At 39.5% G+C, this 20,664-nt stretch overlaps 2 protein-coding genes across 2 annotated transcripts; one reads left to right on the top strand and one right to left on the bottom strand.

The window, feature by feature from the left end:
• Nucleotides 1–1,967: 1,967 nt before the first annotated feature.
• Nucleotides 1,968–9,617, bottom strand: LOC116266805 (calcium-dependent protein kinase 1-like). Its single transcript, XM_031648192.2, has 8 exons — nt 8,740–9,617; nt 7,296–7,439; nt 7,047–7,199; nt 5,070–5,185; nt 4,803–4,970; nt 3,878–4,005; nt 3,677–3,776; nt 1,968–2,477 (listed from the first exon to the last, which is right to left on the bottom strand). Exons 1-8 carry the CDS (start codon nt 9,407–9,409, stop codon nt 2,352–2,354), a joined length of 1,605 nt encoding a protein of 534 aa, XP_031504052.1. The 5' UTR covers nt 9,410–9,617; the 3' UTR covers nt 1,968–2,351.
• A 3,145-nt stretch (nt 9,618–12,762) lies between these two features.
• LOC116267087 (uroporphyrinogen decarboxylase 1, chloroplastic) lies at nt 12,763–18,377 on the top strand. Its single transcript, XM_031648653.2, has 6 exons — nt 12,763–12,893; nt 13,008–13,144; nt 14,425–14,807; nt 16,398–16,682; nt 16,980–17,215; nt 17,786–18,377. Exons 1-6 carry the CDS (start codon nt 12,871–12,873, stop codon nt 17,952–17,954), a joined length of 1,233 nt encoding a protein of 410 aa, XP_031504513.1. The 5' UTR covers nt 12,763–12,870; the 3' UTR covers nt 17,955–18,377.
• Nucleotides 18,378–20,664: the final 2,287 nt, after the last annotated feature.

The following is a 20,664-nucleotide window of genomic DNA, read 5'->3' as shown; positions in this document are numbered from 1 at the left end:
CCCGACTTTGGAACAACCCTCGGCGGCGAGTGTGTGCAGCCTTGGCGACCTTGGGCAGCAACGGCGGCTGGCGACAGAACGGTAGTTGGTGATGGACGGCGGCGGTAGTAGTGTTTAGGGTTTTGTTTCTTGATGCTCAATATCGTGATTTTGTCCTTTGATGCTCGATTTTGTGATTAAATACATGTTTTGGCTTTTCGTGCTGCATTAGTTTTGCCGGTATTCTTTTCATTGATTGCATTATTGTTTTGCGATGGAATTTGGGCAGTTTTGTTCTGAAAATGTAGGGATGATTGGAAGGTTTTTAGGGGTTTTTTTTTTTTTTTTTTTTTTTGTATCCCCAACCTAATTCACAAGGTGGAAATGGGAGCCAAAGGCAGACCCAACCACCCCATGTCATAAATTAGTCCTTTAGTAAATGCTATAGCGAGGGTACTGACATCATTTGATTTTTTTAAATTATAAATATATAATAATATATAATATTCACCGTACCACCACCGTACCTAATATCCATACCTGCACACATACCCGTACCATTGGAGGCGTGGCGATTAATAAGGTGTCTTTTGAAACATTTTAAGTCAGTCAAATCTGAAAAGAAAGAAACTACATTCTACCAAATTTTCAACTAATACGCAGTCTTGAAGGTATCGCTTCCTTACTTTGTAATGAAGATTAAGCCTATGAGGTGAATACCCTCAAGCCTCTTCGCTGAAAAACCATAAAGCAGGTGAAACTCGTTAAACAAACCAAGCACGCACTCACAATGCGAGACGAGCTCGTGTTTGCCACTTGCCTACAAGGTCAGTCTGACTAGATATATAATCGGACGATGGAATCCCATCTACCAGAAAGCCAAAAAGAAGCGGAAAGTGCTGCACATGAATCAAATTGAGCTCGAGCTTGAGCTCAATCTCAGCTCAAACTCGAGTAAAACTCAAACTCGAGTCAAGCTCTATAAAACAGGTTGGAGCTCAGCTCGTTTAACTTGTTTATGTTAACTTAACATGTCTCGTTTCCTTTTATCTCATTAACTTGTAACTCATTTCTCTCGCTTTTTTTTAACTAATTCAACTATGAACGACCATCTAATGGAAAATCCAAAGAAAAAATGCAATATTTTGCATCCAAATATCTAGCAACATAAAATCACTCATGCATGACACATTTATGTAGTCAAGCTGAGTAGAGTTTAAACAAATCGAATTCTTTCAACTGGAACTTGGCCCATTTAACACTTTGAGCATGAATTTAAACTCGAGCTCAATTCGTTTGAGTCCTACATTTGAGTCGAGCCAACTGTTGTGCAGCCCTACATTTGGCTCTACCAACTCGGAACTTAAATGGATTGAAGACCGTCGATTATCTATTTGATTTCAAATGCAGATTGGAATGGGTGGTGCAGCTTCATATCTGAATCTGAATGGAGTATAATGTTAGATTAGGATTCAAGCTGTTTTACAGTAATTGCTGGATTTTACTGTACCAGTTGAATATGAACTCGCTTGAAAATTAAGGTTCAAATCCAAGCAGAAATCTGGATCCTATAGATAAATTTCGATAATTCGATCAAAGCTGAATCAAGATCAAATTGGGGCCACTCACATCTGTACTACAACATCTATAAATTGGCCTCAGTTGGGGATTCTATAATTCTAGCTCGTTTAAAGGTTATAGAAATTATTATTTCTATTAAAATCAGCTGATGCGAGATGAATCTGCCAGTTTAACCGATTCTTATACCATCATCAACCGGTAGTTTGAAGTTCGCATTTCAATCAGACAGTTGAAAAAGTTGAATTGGATTGACGACTGCTCCCTAAATTACGTCAATTGGCCGACTTAGCGATTCGCTGAATCGGTTAAAGAACACAAACAATTAATAGGATCTGCATCTTAAAAAGGAAAATTTATATTAACTAAAAAAAGAAAAACAAAGATAAATAAATAAATATAAAACAATATAAATAAAATGATAGATAAATATCAAAAACAAAAAATAAATGTATGACAAGCCACAACACTGCGTTCGCCCGTGAATTGGATGGATTGGCAACTGAATGGCCTATCCGTGCCCATTATCACAACATGAGTTTCTCGCCCTCGAATGAAGGGAGAAAGGGAAAAAAAAATTATCACACCACAAATTGCGTCCCTTCCGTCGTTAAAAAAGACGATACGGGCAATGTTACAAATAGACACAAGTCCCAGAGACAGGGATCTTAGTAAACGGCAATATTACAAATGATAAATGAGCCATGTGACCATAGTTTATGAGAGCATCAAAGTGTACAAGCACCAGTCGCCGCAAAAGGCGTCGACGAAACGAAGTTACAACGGCAAATACATTACGCTGCCATGAAAGCTCTACGCCTTGGAGCACCCACTATTACACTCAGGCGCTTGTTGGGAATTACATCCTCAGTTCCTTTCCTCATCATGGCCACGAACTCGTCGTAATTGATCCTGCCATCCTGCATCAATTGAATGAAAAGAAAAACAACGAAATATCAATGAAATTTCAAGAGTTGGAATGTGCTTGCTTGATATTTCTGGCGCGCCTACTGCTTCGTAAAGTGAACCCATGAATGAAAATATACAAATTAAATTATAACAATGCCTCCAGTTTCAAATGGTAAAATGCACAGGGCAGAACAAATCCTATTTTAGAAGATATTGGGTTCATGGGTAAGGGCGGGAGAAAAGACTGGGCTTATGTATTGTGGGAAATGGAGCATGCTTCAGTGCCTACCTTTTCCGTTTCTGCTTTTAGCAGCTTTTCAGATTGATGGAAAAGACTAGGGGACAGATATTGAGAAGAGATGGTGTTTTGCATACATATTTTCAGGGAAATAAGCTTTAAAAGGAATGTGAGGGGAGTAGCATTGGGATCACTGGCCGAGCAAGACATTTTGGTTGCAGGGTCACTAATTCAAAAATTTCAATGTCTTTAGGGGCACCTATATATATAAACAACCAACTATTTCAACCCAGTAATATGAAATTAAATATTTGCCCACACCAGCCCCCATGCAGCTCCACCACTTGGGATTTTGCCGCCAAGTGAGCAACAAGTGTCTCTCGACCCAGTAATAAGTTTTAGAAGGAAAGGACTTGGATTTTTCAGATAGAACCAGAATTATAGCACCCATGATTCACTTATAACAAATTGTTCGCTCATGCATGTGAAGTAGCAGAAGCTCAACAACGAGGTAAAGTTGCAGAACATGGTATGTTTTGTACATGTTGCACCAAGAGTGTTTCAGCTGTCTGACTCGATGCTTTCTTAGAATAGTAATTAGCATGAAATTTGTTGGAGATGAGATCTATACAGGTATCATCCAGTTGGGCTTTCTTACCCCCAGGACATCATAATGTATGGCACTCATAAAAATCTGACCACCACATATTGTAGGGATTGGTCAGTAACATTCAAAAGTGGGCTGAAATGAGCGTCATTAATGAAAATGTCATAGTCTAGCTGAATGCTGTAAAACTCTCAACTCTGCCCCAATTTCCTAGCATATTTAGTGTGAACATGGAATCATGAAATTAGGTTTACGGGCCTGAGTTCTATTCACAGGACCATCATGTTTAAACTACCGAGTCAAAATTTATATGACAGAAAACTGATTCCCTTTTGATATATGATCAAGTATGAAACATTACTTACATGGTCCGTGTCAACTTCTGCTATAATTTCACGTATTGCATTTTTATCTCCCATATTGTACTGCTCCAGGGCTTGTTGCAACTCTTCACTTGTGATGTATCTGAAATGAGAAAAGCATCACACAATATTTGTGTTTAAATAGGAATACAAGATTGAAACTCTAAATCAAATCCTGGGGATAAATTATGAAGTGAACTATACCCGCTTCCATCCTTGTCAAAATACTGAAAAGCTTTAAAAAGGCGGTCTTCTTTGTCCATTCTGTTCATGTGCATGGTTGCTGTTATGAATTCAATATAGTCTATAGTTCCATCACCATCGACATCAGCCTGCAAACCAGTCAAAAATTATGTTAGCTTTGAACCCATAAGCTGTTAAAAATACAACTTCAAAGGTTCAACTAATATGGATTGAAATGGCAAAAATCAATGAGTTACGTGTCATGAAGTCAGCAAGATTCCTAAGGCCTTTTTACTGTATATTATACAGAAACAAGAAAACAATGAAAAACAGAGAATGGGCAATGCCCGAAATTAACATAAAAACTCTGTAGATCTATGTCGCATGGATACTCCAATTTTAATCCTTTTTCCTTATGGCATAATGTAATGGTAATTCTGGAACCTTCAGTTAAATGGACATATCCTCGTACCTACAGTTACATCTATGTGATGTAGCTTTAGATTGTAAGAAGTCGAGGCAGACCAACAGTAAACCGAAAAATAAAGCAGTCATAAGTATGATCATTGGTCAGGATACTTGGTAAGGAAACTAGTCATAAACCATTTCTTTCGACATGGCTGGGACAATCTAATACTTGGAAATTGTAGGAAAAAACTCACACATAATGAATCTCAAACAAATTTCATGTTCCTGCTGCCACGTACTGATGTAAACTAGAAAGCATTTCACTACCAGTACAGTACACTGTTAAAGAATGTGGCAAGAACTAACAGATAAAATCTAACTGAGACGAAGTAGATAAACATGCAAATGCATGACAAGAGAACTAATGTCATTTACGAGATCACTGCCTAAAAGCTAAAAAGAATTTACATTGCTCCTGCGAGAAGGGAGAGAGAGAGACGTCTAAAGCACACAAGATTCCAAGACAAAAAAGGTATACCGCTTCCATCAACTGTCTAACTTCAGATTCAGAAATCCTGGTGCCTAACTTAGGAAGGCCAGCTTTTAACTCTTCAAAAGTAATGGTTCCACTGTTATCCGTATCCATACTTTTGAACATCTCTTTCAAGCCCATTATTTCTTCTTCAGAGAGTCTTTCTGCAATCACCTGAAAAGGCATAAAAATAAAAATAAAAATAAAAATAAACCTGTATCTGCTTCTAGGGCTGCCCATGACACTAAAGAAAGGCAATTTACATATTCTCACCTTCAGAGCAACTTTTTTAAGCTTATTCATTGCATGAAATTGCTTCATTCTAGATAGAACAGCTATGTCAATTGGTTGGTCGGGTGCTACACCATCTTCCTTGATCCACGGATGATCTGCCCATTAATGTGAAATTGTTAACAAACATTCATGAAATTTGTGCTTAACAATTAGGCATATCTGGGGCATCAAATTGTGTTGGCCAATGCCATATAATTCTTAATTGTGTGCCACCTATGTAACACTGACACTTCTCAGAAGCTGAGGTACCAGTGTCGACCCTACCCGACCCGAACCAAACCAACATGGATGGGGTTTAGGACACGGCCCAGAGATGGGGTTAATCGTAACTGGTGCAGCCAACACACCCAAGGCTGTACGTGACCATTTTTGTATTCGATCAAAATTGACCAAGTCTATTTTTGTCTGACATTTGGATTTTTTTTAACTCACCGCATATATACATGGGAGAAGAAGCAGCCCCCAACTGAAATCGACACAATGTTTTCTATGTTTGCTTATTATGCAATAACAAATGGATAAGTTCATAATAACACATTGTTTTGTCCTTATCAGTCTGATTTTAAACAGTTTGTCAATAATGTAATAACTGCATTGTAGATTGCATGCCTGCTATCATGAACTTATCAGACTGATAAGTACCTATGTAAAACAGTTATGTTTGTTATGTGTGTATTATGTGTGTGAGTGTGTGTCTGTATGTACAGCTGTATTCCCATACCCCAAGTTTTTTGAAATTGTTTCGCATGTGTACCCATACGGGCACCTGTAATGGCACCCATACCCCTACCCATGTAACATAATGCAACACACAGAAATCTTACATCCTTTTCATCCAATATTTTAATTATCGCCGAAATGCAAGTGAATCACTGTGTACAACAATACAAAACACATGCTGACACCTACTGTTTATGAAAAGAATTTGCTGCCTAAGAGAATGAACGCAGTAATACAGAGTTGAAATAAAATGTGAACTGAATTTTCTGAGATGGTACAAGCATGTTGTTTCTATTGATGAAACCATTCGCCCTCCAATGAGATGGTACATGGAATCACCAAATTACATGGACAGAAAAGTGTAAACTGAAACCCTAAGGTCTTTGCTGATCTAGCAGGAAGACTTATAAGTTATAAGCATCACCAATGACAGGATGTCATGAATTTGAAAACCAAATAGAGTATGCCTCTGGCAAAGTTGAAGCCAAGTAAATTCTTTGGTGAAAATTGGGAATGTCATTAGTTTCACCAAGCAGACACTGGGAAATTTTCTTCCTATGATCAAGTTAAAAAAGTTGGATTAGCAAATAACTTCAAGACAATGAAGAGGCTAAAAGAGTACCACGAAGAAAATGCTAGTCAGCTACTGGAATCTGAGAACCAGGAACGGTGAGAATCCACAAAAACATTGTGAGTTGTCTGATTAGATTAGAATCATTAGATCATATTAATCACATGTGTTGCCATGTCAGTCAAACACATTATCTTAAAAAAGTTATTTTGATTTGGCAACCTGTGAGTCATCTTGCCCAAATTGATTGAACAACTTACAGCGTTTTTCATATCCTAGTAGCCCAAAATAGAAACCTACAATTAGGATATAGCAAATTTATCAGCCCTGCCGTCGTGAAGTTCTAGATAGGGACCATAACAACAGCTAGACATAATAATAATATTAACAGAGGACTTTCAAAGCCGTGCGACTGGAATGAAAGCTCCACCTTCAAGGCCGTTGTTGTTATATCATGGCCAGAATCCTTCAGAAGGTTTAGGGATATGATTCAAACACGGAATAGTAGTTTTAACAGGTCCAGAAAATTCTGATTGATAAGGCAATTTTTTCTCATTTTCTCTGCATGATAAGTTGGACCAAACCAGTCCAGTAACGAGACCAACTTCAGATGAGCATATGTTTTATCTTGTGAAACTGTAACGCTCTTCAAGTTTGAAACTTACTCAGAACTTCAGTCGCAGATAGCCTTTCTTTGGGATTTGCCTTGAGCATCTTCTTTATTAGGTCTATGGCATCTCTAGATATGGAAGGCCAAGGGTCATCCGAGAAATCAACAGAGCCACGCTCAATAGCATCAAATATACCTTTCTCCGTTTCTGCAAGAGGAAGTTACGGTTTCCAAGTTAAGATACAGAAAGATCATACCGTAATATGAACTCAAAAAACGGCTTTTTAACGCAAACATATTATACCTCCCCAGAAAGGTGGCACACCACTAAGAAGAATATATAGGATTACCCCAGCACTCCAGATATCAGCTTCTGCACTATAATGGCGGCGGAGAACTTCAGGAGCCACATAATATGCACTTCCAACCAGGTCCCTGAATACGTCTCCTGCATCAGCGTAACATTCAATTAGTTATGACAATATCTATACCACCATGCAAGTTACACGTGCTACAGAATCATAGTGAGTGTGTATCTCCAAGACTCCAACTGAAGATACAAGAAGTCTTTGTCATACTTGTTAAATCTTCACATGAATGACATTCATCATAAAAAGCAACGACATATGAGAACAAAGGCAACAATGATAATCAAGAGTTATGAGGTCAAAGGCAAGGATGATAATCAAGGCAAGTAATTTGTACAATGAATTTCTAAGTCCAAACTGGTAAAGCGCCAAAAGGCGTTCAGTTCAGCTCCTGCTTACGCACAAAGAACCTCCATTTTCTTGTCTGACATGTATAATACTATAACTGTGGTAAAACAGGATGATGTAAGAAACAAGATATTTTTATCCGCTAGCAAGAATTCGGAGCAACAAGTCAACCGTAGGGCGTCATTAACAGTTACAAACGCGGTTGCGCAGAAATAACCGAAGTTCGAAGATGGTACTCGCGCATGCAAGTTTTGAAGCACGAGCGAAGCTTCCTCAGCTTTGGGGTGCTGACATGGTATTCAAACTTAAAACCTTATTGATTGGACAATTCAAGCACTAATTACCATTATTCAGTTTGTGCATAACTGGATAAAGGATGACAATACGCAAACCTTGCCCCTATAAATTATAACCAATTAATGGGTTCAATTACGCCAAGTGATAGCCACTGTCAACTTGTGGAGAAGAAAAGAACACCCACATAGCCACAAAGTTTGTTCAACCAATCCCACCAACAGTTCTACAGAAAAATGAACTCAAAACGTAACCATTTATAAAGCCTGGCCATAATTGTCATTTGCTTCACGTGAGTCAACAAAGATGAAGAAAAAGTTTTACGGATCCTTCCCGGAACATGCGCAAAGAATCATCCGAGATGGATAACAAGTTAAATAGGAAAAATTGGTCGGGGAGGGAAAGCATCCCCGAAAAGTTTTTCCAGATGAGAGCGCTTCCAGACGATACTAGTGGGAACATGAGTCACGCTCCACAAAGTAAAATTTTGGGAAAAAAAAATGAAAGAGAAAAAGTACCGGAACAAGAAAAAACGGTTGCCCCCGAAAGCATCAACTAGTTAACACTTCAATCTTCCAACAAAACCAACACCATTCGTCCCCAAAAAGAGAAAGAAGAAGACAAAATCTTGAAGAAACTTCTCACCACTCAAAACCATGAAAAAGAAAGGGAAACTCGATATCCCCAAACCACCAAAACACCACCTAGGAGGAACACGATGGATCAAACTATCATTACCTTGCTTGAAGAATACGGAGAGGCCGAAATCTGTAGCCTTGAGGGGCGAATTCTCGTCCTTACTGAGGAACAGGCAGTTCTCGGGCTTGAGATCTCGGTGCATCACCCCCATGGAGTGGCAGTCCCGGATGACGGTGACGATTTCCCTGAAGAGCGCCGCCGCTGCGCGCTCGGAATAGTGACCCCTGGCGACTATGCGATCGAAGAGCTCCCCTCCCTCGCAGAGCTCCATGACGAGACTGACGCGATGACGGTCCTCATAGGCACCCCGGAGCTCGACAATGTTCCGGTGACCGGTCAGGTGGTGCATGATCTGCACCTCCCGGCGGACGTCGTCCATGTCGTCGCGGGTTCTTAGTTTCCTGGTGTCGATGCACTTGCAGGCGAGCCGCTCGCCGGTCCTCCTGTCTGTCACCTGGTACGTCACCCCGAACTGGCCCCTCCCAAGCTCACGGCCAAACTCATACAGGGATCGAATGTCCTCCATTGGCCGCCCCAGCACTCGCCCTAGCGGTGCCGGTGGTGGCGGCCCTGCTTCCCCATCTTCTGGCGGCCGTGGCGGTGCTGGTGGTTGTCGTGCTTCCTGCGGTTCGGAGGGCGTGATGTTGATGCCGTTGTTATTAGTGGTGGTCGCGGCAGTTGGGAGAGGGTGGCCGTTGCAGTTGCCCATGGTGGTGGACTGAGAGAAACTATAAAGGGTAGAGAGAGAGAGAGGAAAAGAGAGAGTTGCAGTGGAAAGGCTAAAGAGAAAGGACGCAAACAAAGAGACGAAGGAGTCGGAAAGAGAGAGAGTTGCAGTTGGAGAGACTCGAGAGAAAGGACGCAGACAGAGAAAGAGACGCAGACGGAGACGGAGAGGGAGAGAGAGATTTATGGGCCCCCTGTTTGATCCCAGACCCTGGGGTCGTTGCTTGGTTGCTGCGGCTGGCAAGCAAAGTGACAGCGAGGACAAAACACACGATAATTTGAAAATATCGTCTTAATTCACGATAATTTGAAAATATCGTATTAATTCACGATACTTTGAAATTTGCGCGGACTTTACATCCCTTGCATAATCCGACTCTATTCTTTACCAAATTATTTGCTTGCCAGTTACTAACCTCTTAATAATTTTTCCTATTTTTTTTTTTGTTATTTTTCTGATTTTTTATGAATCAATGTACCAATAAAAAACAAGATATTTTCACGGAGGGTCGATTTATCGCGAGGTTAAAAAAGAGATAAGGTAAGGAACCGCTCAGAGACTGATGAGTCCTTATGGGTTTGAATCGGATTGGATCCGCTTGAGAAACCGGATTTTTCCTTTCCCGCGGTCTTTTGAAAGATACCTTCCACCTGTACCTCGAAAAGCTTGTATAAAGTACTCGGATCTGAAAGAGTGAATCGGATCCAAATTGCATTTATACATTCTCACGAATTTTTGATATGATCATAGTGATGTTAACTGGTCCAAAACGAAATCAATTAGTCAATATGAATGTGTCAAATATGCGTGTCGTGTTTGAAAGCAAACTAGTAACTGCGTTGGGTGGGTGCGCTGTCGGTTCAGTTCATACCCAGGTCCTATTAAGCCTAATTCGACCTGATTTGGTCTAATCTTCTATTTGCCTTTGGATGTCTAAGTGTTTTTATGAATCTGCTTCAAAGATTAAGGCAGATTTATGAACACTTAGTTCTTTGTAAATTTGTTTTAAATTTTGAAATAGGTTCATGAAACATTCACAGAGTAAAATTAAGGTAGATTTATGAACACTTAGTCCTTTGTAAATTTGTTTTAAATTTCGAAATAGATTCATGAAACCTTCACAGAATGTTTCAACTGTCAAACCACCCTTTGGGTTCAGATTAATAGGATCTTACTGAAATCAGCAACGGGTCCAATAATCTAAGGATTGTTTGACATTTACACGTAAACCGATTAGGTGATTGTTTTGTTTTAATTTGGATTCAGATTCAGCTGTAAAACTGCATACTAAGCATAGATTCGAGTCATTAATCAGATATATAAACCCGATCCGATGGAAATGGATCGGAAGATCCTAATTGTTTCTGCAAAATGGTAGGCACCAAACTTTAAAAATGCAATATTTAAAGAGGTTTTCATAAAGAAAGATAAGTTGACCTCTCCTCCTCCTCCATCTCCGCACCTTCCTTTTAGCCTTTAGGGTCCAGGGTTGCTTGAAGATATCGGCACGAACAAATATCAAATAATTGAGGTCTCATGTGCCAATGCAAGAGTAATGCTCATGGCAATTAAGTTAACGACTAGATTCTCACCGACACGCCAGCTAGACCAGCTATGTTAAGACCCACATGGTTGTTTCGTGGTTAGATGACTAAAATAAGCGAGTCTGACCTTATGGACATCCACTTATGTTAAAAAGCTACCTAATTTACAGTCAATAAAATAAGTTTGAATGCCTTTAGAGATGTTAATATATTCCATTTAGATCACATGTTTGACTGAACTGTTTAAAAAAAAAAAAACTGATATGATTTTTTAAAAACTTGTTTAAGAAATCGTGTCAAATTTGGATTTAAGAAATTACATCCGATTGGATTTGGATTTGAATATACATAAATATCCGATCAGATTTGGATTAGATTTATTTAAGATAAATATCATATATCAGTTGCCCTTATATTTTAAAATCGGCTAGATTCGGTTCAAAATTCAGGTTTAGATTCATATATGAATGTAAAAGTCGAATTTGAATTGTTAAATTGGATTTCAAATTCAGATTTGACTATTTTTTGTTCATGGTTGAATCTGAATATATGAATATTCAAAAAGAAGATATAGTTAAGGTATATTTCATTCAAATCCAATCAGTTGCCACCCTAAGCACCTCATATCTTGAATCTATTGATTTGATGAGGCAAGAGATTTACAATAAAATCCAAGTTTTGACAAACAAATAATCTTGACTCAAATATAAAGATTGATTTTACAATTGACATTTTTCAGTTTTGCATGGACAAATAGCAATTTGAGATGAGAAGTAGGTTTGATCTTAAAAGATCTCAACTTCTTCCATATCCCGTGAAGTTAACACTTGAAACCTCACTTGGCAAAATAAAGGTACATTCGAGTTTCAACGATTCAAGAGTTGGTTGTTTGGTTCATACCAAATCCAACCACCAAGTCTCCTATCCAAGGCTTTTAGATCTAAAGTCAAACTGTGTGGAATTATTTCGATGTACATTGAAGAAAATATGTCAATAGAAAGTATTAAACGATATAAGTTGTATTTTTCATATGTTCAAGTCTCTGTATCTAAAAGGGCTAGGCGAGTTATGAACAGAAGAAAAAATAAAATAAAATGGTAAAAAGGATTTTAAATTTTCTTTTATTTGCTTCAGAATTCAAAGCTGCATCGGTACCAAGTAAGAGATCTTCGCATACTTCAACTTGCATGTAAAACCCACTCATTTTTAATGATCAGGAATTTAGCCTCTGCCAGTCAAATTGAAGATGCAAAATTTATGAATATTCGTTCTCTAAACTAAATGACAAACACTACAATGAATAAAGAACAATTTATCTAATAACATTAGGCCTACTCCACGTAAAATATATATGGAAAAAATAAATACGAGATTTTTTTAAAGTGCTATCCTTGTCCGTCCGTTTGAGTTATGCTCCTCAAATTGTAATTTATTGACAAAGTATAATAAAAAATATTGAGATTAGTTGAAGAAGGGGGTTTTTAGGGCTAATAAGAACACTAAAATAACGTTAAAAACATATGATTTTAACACCAAAAGTATGTAGGACAAATAAAAGGCACCGTTTTTGACGTAGAAACTGGATTTCTTGATATGGTTTGGACATAACATCTAGAAAGGTCCTAAACCAATTTCCTCTCTTTGCATTCTTTCACCCGAAGGTCCAAGACCCGATCCGTTCATCAAAGGCTGGAGCGCGTGTGTGGGGTCCAGCCTGACCCAGTCATATCCAATGGGTTGCGTCTCGTCCAATGATCGACGTGGTAATTGCCACGTCATCGTAATCGAACTCGAGCTATCTGAGTTCCTACTCAAAACCCACCAACCGAGGTTATAGACAGAGAGGGAGAGAGAGTGTGTCGATTTATTCAATTATTTTTTAGTTTAAGAAAAGAGTCGATGAATCCGCCATTGTTATCGAGGTGATTTCTCTTTCTCTTCTGCAGCGATTCTCCGTCCTTTTTCCTTTTTGGTTTTTATTTTCGGTAAATTATTGAAGTGGAAATTGGCGGTCTTTTTTGGTTTCTTCTTCTTAGTTCGGTGGGGTCGAGCTCCTCTAGTTTGTTCGTGCCACTGAAGTTAGGGTTTGTCTGCAACGGATATGGAGTCAACGTCCGGCATCAGCAACGGCGTGGATTCGTCCCCGGCGTCGTTAGGGCAACCATTTCTACGGGTTTGATCGTCCTCCTGCCTTTTTTGCCTTCATTATGGTTCTTATTTTGGGATGTTGAGTAGGGTTTATGAGTTTCTTTTGACTTGGGTATGAACGGTTTCGGTGGGGTTTTTTGTTCATAATCTGTTTTGCGGTTATTTGCGACTAACCGGGGTTCATTCTTATCGTGTGGTTGGTTGCTGAATTGCTTAGAGCGTCAAATATATTTAAGAAAAGGGAGTTCTCTCGATTGTCAGGACCCTGTCTATTACGTCCGAGGATTCCTTCACTATAGCAGCATTCAGATTCTATCTAGCAAAAAACCTAGCATAAAAATAACGCAATTCAAATAAAAAAATGTTTACTCCCCTTCAGCTTTCTCAGTGGCTGGTTGCTGCAGTTAAATCCGTGCAGGAACTTGGATGATTCAGATGAGGAATTGGCGCAGCTTTTGAAAGATTTAATGAGTTTTTCCTGTGGCCCTGTGGACTTGTAGATTATACCTAGCAGAAGAGACGTAACAGAGGTCAAGATTTTGCTCCCCGTCAGATGATTGAAGCGACATAACTCACCGCGGGCAGTGGGACTTCATCGGCCTTACCGACTAGTAGTAGCCTGCCAATATTTGTGTCGATAAAGGGGAGTAAGAAGAAGAGAATAAAGAGGATGGAGAAGATGAAAGCTGACGAAGAACAGGAAGTTTATTGAGAAAGAGAATTGATACAACTCAAGTACGCTGCAGTAGGGAACAATAAACCCCTATTTATACTGTGAACATGAACATTCTGGAATGTCGGTGGAGCAAGATTGTTCAAGAAATTTCTTTGAAGGTCCAGTTTATCTGGACACTTCTACAATTTGGTTGCTGAGGGGCTGATTTCTCTTAGACTAGCTAGGTAGTCAATTGGCTAAATGGTTAAACCGTCAGTGAGGTATATGAGAGTAGGTAGATTTTAAATGTATATGTGATAAAATGTTCACAATAGCTGGTGAAACACTAAACCTTTATGACCATTAACTTAAACCTTAAGGTAAATGCAGAATCTAGTGAAAAATTTCAACATTCGAGCTGAAGAGTTGGGATGTACTGGAAATGTGCGCCACACTTTCATTTTGATTACTTATTTTTAGGTTATGGGTCAAGTTTGTGTGGCTTCAAATGCTATAACGGGGGGCATATTCTCATTTTTCATTCAAAAAGCTTCCATTCTCTTTGTTTTCAAACCTGTATACGTGAGCTCTTCTTGTCGTTTGCAACTTGGTCTAATTTACTTCATATTGGTTTTCCTTCAACCTTATAGATCCATTACTGGTCAAAGCTGCTAGACGGGAACCTGTCAGTAGGCCACCAGCATGGATGATGCGCCAAGCTGGAAGGTACATGGCTGTCTACAGAAAGCTTGCAGAGAAATTCCCATCCTTTAGAGAGAGGTCAGAAACAACTGATCTCATTGTAGAAATATCCTTGCAGCCATGGAGGGCCTTCCGTCCAGATGGTGTCATACTTTTCTCTGATATACTCACTCCTCTTCCTGCATTCGGGGTGCCATTTGATATTGACGAAGCAAGGGGTCCAATAATTCATAACCCAATTCACTCAGAAGAGGGGCTTAAGGCATTGCATCCTATTGAGCTGGAAAAGTTACATTTTGTTGGAGAATCTCTAAGTATTTTGCGCAAGGAGGTTAGTTTTCTGAAGCTTAAAATTTCAAGGGTTAGAAGTGAAGATGTTCCGACCTTTTCTTGGCTTGTTGTAATTATATATGAGCCCCTTGGAGTTCTTTCTTAACTTATTGCTGCTTGTTTTAGTTTGTTATATTTTTCTTCCAAAAAATGATATGCGGGAATGGGCGTGTTCAAATAATTATGGTTGCAGAAATGCTTTTCATATTTTAGTGTGGATACATATATGTGTCTGCAGCCATTGAAGTGTACATATGTGTGACGGAAGAAACTTTTGGATCGGTCCTGTTACTCCTGTATGATAGTCCCTTCTTTGTTCGTTCAGTCAGTGCAAACATGGAAAGATTAGGTGAAATTTAGACCTAAGAATTTCCTTTGTTGCTTTCAGGACGAAAATTGAACCTGGAGTTTGGATTTGATGGCTCTTTTCTCTTGCCATTTCAAATGCATTCTACAGAATGCCCTTGTCTCATGAAAAAAAAAATGCCTATGTTTCAGACAGAGTTGGAAGCATGTTACTGTCAATAGAAAGTTGATTTTCTCATCAAAGGAGAAGGGGAAGTGTGAGGAGAAGGGATGAATAAAGTATCAACGAGAAGGGAGATAAATGGAGTATCAACGAGAAGGGAGATAAATGGAATATCCTTCTTGTTGCTGTGATTAACTTTAGGTGTGACTGGTTTGGTTGGTGGAACTTGATAGCTTTCATAGGTTTTAAATCATGCACTGTTAATAGTTGCAATACTAGCTAGGTTAAGTTCTAGGTTCATGAACTATCTAGTTTATGATGTTCAGAACCCTGGAGGACAAGGGTGTATTGCAATATAAATGTCAGATGTATGGTATATAAACGTCAGATTTTATGCTAGTCTTGTGCGTATTCATTTTTGGAGAAAAAAGTCTGAATTTCAGTCTGAATTCAAATCGAAATGCATAGAATCCAATTAAGTCAAATTTGGTAAAGGTTGTACCAGACTCAAATCAGAACTGTCTACATCCTAGGTCTGGTTCCACCTAAAGTGCTATTGGATTAAATGCAAATATGGTCAAATTTGCACAGCAGTTAAAGAAGACTGAAGAACTCATGGGGATTATAATCCATAATGTCTGTTAAGGAATAGGATGATGGATCGAACCATATGCATATATAGTATAAATTTTATGTTCTTATTTTGAGGCAGACTAGACACAATGGGAAACAGAGGAATGAAGCATAATGAAACTGACAGTTATGCAAGAAGAGAAAAAAGAAAACACCACAAAATTATCAACCAGAAACTTTGTACGAGTGGAAGTTTCCAAGTCATATTGGCTCTGGGATCAACTGATTTTTTACTGTTTCAATTTGCATCCTCCTGCATATGTCATGAAGACATTTTCATATCACCTCGGTCTTTGTTGTTGATGGGAGCATACATGATACAACAGAACTCATGCTTGTAAAATGCCTCAGAAATTACCTCTGAAGTGAACTTGATTGGATATTGTTTGAGAATCTTCTTGTGTGATGTATTGGTCAAATGGCTATGCAAATTAGCAGTTGAAGATGTTCTTTTCCAGATATTCTACTCACGTCATCTTTTTCTTCTAGGTTGGCGATGGGGCAGCTGTCCTTGGTTTTGTAGGTGCGCCATGGACAATTGCTACATATATTGTTGAAGGAGGCACAACTCGCACATACAAGACAATAAAAAGATTGTGTTACACTGCTCCAAATGTCTTGAGGGTTCTTCTCTCTCATCTAACGCGGGCAATCTCTGAGTATATTGTTTTCCAAGTAAAAGCTGGTGCTCAGTGCATTCAAATATTTGATTCCTGGGGTGGTCAGTTGACGCCTAATATGTGGGAGGCTTGGTCAAAACCATATATTAAAGAGGTGAATCTTTCTATTCTGCTACTTGGCTTTCAACAAGAAGGTTTTGATTTTTTTTTATGTCCTTGTTTCCTCTGTTTGTGCTTTTATCAACCGTGATGAGTTCTCTCTACAAATTTTTAAAAGCTTTGACATAAAACTGCTGGTTTCTATGTGTGGCAGACTCAAAGGTGGACACCAGAAATTTGTCTTCTATGTGACTGGACAGATTTGATTGTTCTTGTTGAAGGATCTTGGATCCGTCTTTATGGATTTTTAACTTGTCTTGTCCCTTGACTGGGGAAATACTTCTTTATGCAGATAGTGAGTTCTGTAAGAAAAAGTTGTCCAGGAATACCGTTGGTCCTCTACATTAACGGTAATGGTGGACTCCTTGAACGCATGAAAGAAACTGGAGTTGATGTCATTGGCCTTGACTGGACTGTGGACATGGCAGATGGAAGAAAACGACTGGGTAATGAAATTAGTGTTCAAGGAAATGTTGACCCAGCTTTTCTCTTTTCTCCTCTTCCGGCCATAACTGAAGAAATTGAAAGGTCAGTGCCTATTCCTGAATGCTGCTTTTTTGTGATAAAAACTGAATCTTCAATCAATTATTTTGTTCAAAGTATTTTTTTTTTTGAAAAAAAGATGATCATTTTTAAGCTCATCTGGTGTCGAAGGCAAATTTATAAATGACCGGGCAAAGTGATTAGTGTTTAGTATGTTTCCAGAAGAGAGACGCCTGGAGAAACAATGCTGCATGAGTATATTGTTTAACCATCAATTGCAGAAGCTATGAGTATATTAAATACCATACTATTTTGAGCAGTATTTTCATGGAATATTTGGAGGAAGCCGCTTATATTGCATTGCACCTCCTTTACTTTTTCCTTATTTCTTTTTTTTTTCTTCTAATTTGGAATATACAAAAAGTTAGAGACCTATCCCGCAAGTCGCAGTGTCACTTTATGGAATGAAGACCATCAGCATGGTTATGACAGTTTTAACTTTAAGCCTTAAGGTGGGCGGTATTGGCTCAACGTGGTGCTTTTATGCTAACATTCTTCATCACCCATGCTGTCCTGATTGCTATCAGTTGAGCTGACTCTGTGAGTTCATCACAGGGTTGTGAGGTGTGCTGGTCCTAGTGGGCATATTCTTAATCTTGGCCATGGCGTGCTTGTTGGAACACCAGAAGAGGCAGTGGGTCATTTCTTTGATGTGGTGAAAGACCTCAAGTATGAACCTCTACATGAAAATAGCAGCGTAGAGGCATTGGAGCCGGTTGCTTAAGGAGTTTCATAAAGTAATGTCTTCTACTGGAATCAATCAAGATTGATGGACCTCCACACGATTGCCAGAATCTTCATTTTTTAGATTCAGTTCGGCTTCATGGGAGCATAAGAATTTTGCCTCTGATACAAAACGTGCAACTTTCTCTGGTTCTCCAGTAAATTGTTTGTCCGTTGTGGCAGTAGGGAGCTCCCATCCTATTTCCAGTGAGGGCATTTGCCAGCCTTTGTAATATTTTGTGTTCTTTGTATGTCTGTTCTGTATTCTGTAACAATTGGAAGGAGGGTGGAAATGTGTGTGTGTGTGTGTGAACAAGATAGGCATTGCCGGCGGGAGACACGTCCGATTGTTCCTGACATTGGAAGTGATTATAGGTCACTTGCGCACAGGAATAAGCTTTTATATTATGTTTCCCTTTCTCAAGCGCCTGGAGTCCAGACTTTCGGCTTTGTCACTAAAGCCCTCCCTTAACGCAGCATGTGGTTGGGTTTTTCGCTGAAACAGTAATTATTTTTGTTCTTATTGATTTGACTTGGAATGGTAACCTCAGATGACCCAAGAGCTAGCACTATCAGGAAGTGCATTGACCAATAGGCATTGACTATGGTTTCAGACTTCATATTTGCCTCTTGCCCGGCCTTGCGGACCGTTGGTGGTTTGTGGGGGATGCAATGGGCTTCCGTTCAGAGATTTATACCGAGTGTCAGATGAATCTATGTCAGATTTTGTGGCACACTGGGTTGAGAGCTTGAATCTGCCCCAATTTCATTGGACATCCATATATTGCTTCTTTATCCAATTGCTCATTATGGGTTCAGTCGGTTCCGGTAGGTCTTCTGCCACTTCAATGACCGGCCGACTAGTCCAGCACCTCAACCTAGGCTGTTTCCACCATCTGGTAAACCCAAACTGTACTTGTGATTGAATTATGATCACCCATCTTGATGTGATTCGGGTATTTTCAATGTATTTAGTTTATCTAATCCCGAACTCTTCGTACCCAAGACAGAAATAGTATGTGTGGTAGTCTTCTTCCCTCTACGTATCTACTATGCGGATTGACAGAGAAAAATGGGTAAAACCGCCAGCCACTTTTGTGGAGCAACAAAAACACCAATTTCCAGTGCATTTCGAATTTTTTTAGGTACCATTTTGGTTATTTGCGCTTTCCTTTTCCTTTTACACGCTCGTTTTGCATCTGTATCTATTATCCCAATATTGGTTGGGATCGATCGTGGATTTGAGAAGTCCTCTTTTCCACTGCATCAGCCCCTGCAATGCAAGTGCCAAAATACATGTGGTAACGGCCATAGCCTCTATTCTTCCTGCAACAACAGCCTTTCGTTTACAGACCAAACCAAGAATGCATTTTTCGTCTCACGCCCCGATATAAGGCTCAACACCCCGTGGACAAGGTTGTGGATGTGCCCACTCAGCTAGGGCTGTACAAGGAGTCGAGCTCGCTTGACTGAAAACTTGAGCTTATGAATGAGTCGTGTTCAAGTTACATGAACTCAACCTTATTAAACTCAAGTAAGCTAGTTTAATCTAGGTTATCATTTTTTTTTGGTTGGTAATTTCCAAATTTAAAAAAACCAGGAAAACAGATCAAGACAAGTGAGGAGTTGGTAAACTAGTTAAGATCGAGCTAGGATTTGGCCTACCGAGTCGACCTCGAGCTGATTTTGTACAGCTCGACTCAAACTTGAGCTGAGCAAGATATGATTCAGGTCGAGCTGACCGAGCTGGATTAGTGTACAGCCTTAGGCCGCTCAGCATGCCTGGTTACAACTGGTAGTCTGCACTCTGAAGCCGTGCATGTTGTGTCTGATAAAAGGGCATGGTGTTCGGTTCAATGGCACAGTGCCTGGTGCAACTCGGCTTCCCCAACAGCTATATTGACTGCATCTCATTCAACTCTAGGCTTTGGTACCACATTGCTCAACCTGTGTCCACCGAGGCAAGGGCCATTTACAACACTAGGCTCGATGTATTGGAGCCCCCTTAATTTACCGCGACTCTAGATGGGGCAGAAGGGGCCATGAAGCTGCCGGCGATGACACTTATGTCGTTAGTCTGCACGCTGTGAATTATGCGAGAGGCTTGCAAGAAACCGGCCGATCTACCGGGAAACTCAAGGTTTCAAGTTGCTGTAAGCACTACAAAGATTATGATTTGGATCAAGTTTTCTTAGTTTCTCAATTATTCTTTGTGTGTTTGTTGATGCAGGTGAGACCACAAGCCCTGGAGGATACCCATCAACCACCGTTCAGGATTACTTTCCTCCTCACCTAATTTATAGATTCTTTATCTCCTTGTGCTTTTCTGCTACAAAAGTTGAAACCGGCATTTCCGCGCCCAACAGATCAGCCCCCTTACAAAATGCACCATGCAGCATTATGCATTAGTGTCTCATCTGCAGAAATCCATATTATTAATTCATTTCATTCAAACGATCCTTCTTTATTCACTTTATTATTACTTCAGAAAAGTCTTCAGATCTCAATCTAACTATAAGGAACCCACTTTTCCTTCGCTTTCTTTTTCAGCCAAAATGCTGTTGGTATAGTGAGTTTTGAACTTTCCTGGTAGCAGAAGCTGGGATTTTTGAAATTAGAAATCCTTCCCCTAATTTGAATGGAACATGATGATGGATGCAACTGAACTTCTTCCTGTATTTTCACTATAAAAGCTGCTTTTTTCTTAAATT

The sequence above is a fragment of the Nymphaea colorata genome, chromosome 13 (genome assembly GCF_008831285.2).
Source record: "Nymphaea colorata isolate Beijing-Zhang1983 chromosome 13, ASM883128v2, whole genome shotgun sequence".
Classification (NCBI taxonomy): Eukaryota; Viridiplantae; Streptophyta; class Magnoliopsida; order Nymphaeales; family Nymphaeaceae; genus Nymphaea; species Nymphaea colorata.
Note: the sequence above shows the minus strand (reverse complement) of the source record. Positions and strands in the feature narration are given on the sequence as shown.

Excerpts from the sequence above, each read along its gene's own strand:
- LOC116266805 (XM_031648192.2), bottom strand. The coding sequence starts at position 9,409 with ATGGGCAACTGCAACGGCCACCCTCTCCCAACTGCCGCGACCACCACT. Across the intron at positions 5,186-7,046 it reads ATCTGCGACTGAAGTTCTGA|ATCATCCGTGGATCAAGGAA; the intron begins GTAAGTTTCAAA and ends ATTAATGGGCAG. Across the intron at positions 3,777-3,877 it reads TTTGACAAGGATGGAAGCGG|ATACATCACAAGTGAAGAGT; the intron begins GTATAGTTCACT and ends TTCTCATTTCAG.
- LOC116267087 (XM_031648653.2), top strand. The coding sequence starts at position 12,871 with ATGAATCCGCCATTGTTATCGAG. Across the intron at positions 14,808-16,397 it reads TAAGTATTTTGCGCAAGGAG|GTTGGCGATGGGGCAGCTGT; the intron begins GTTAGTTTTCTG and ends TTTTTCTTCTAG. Across the intron at positions 16,683-16,979 it reads CAAAACCATATATTAAAGAG|ATAGTGAGTTCTGTAAGAAA; the intron begins GTGAATCTTTCT and ends TTCTTTATGCAG.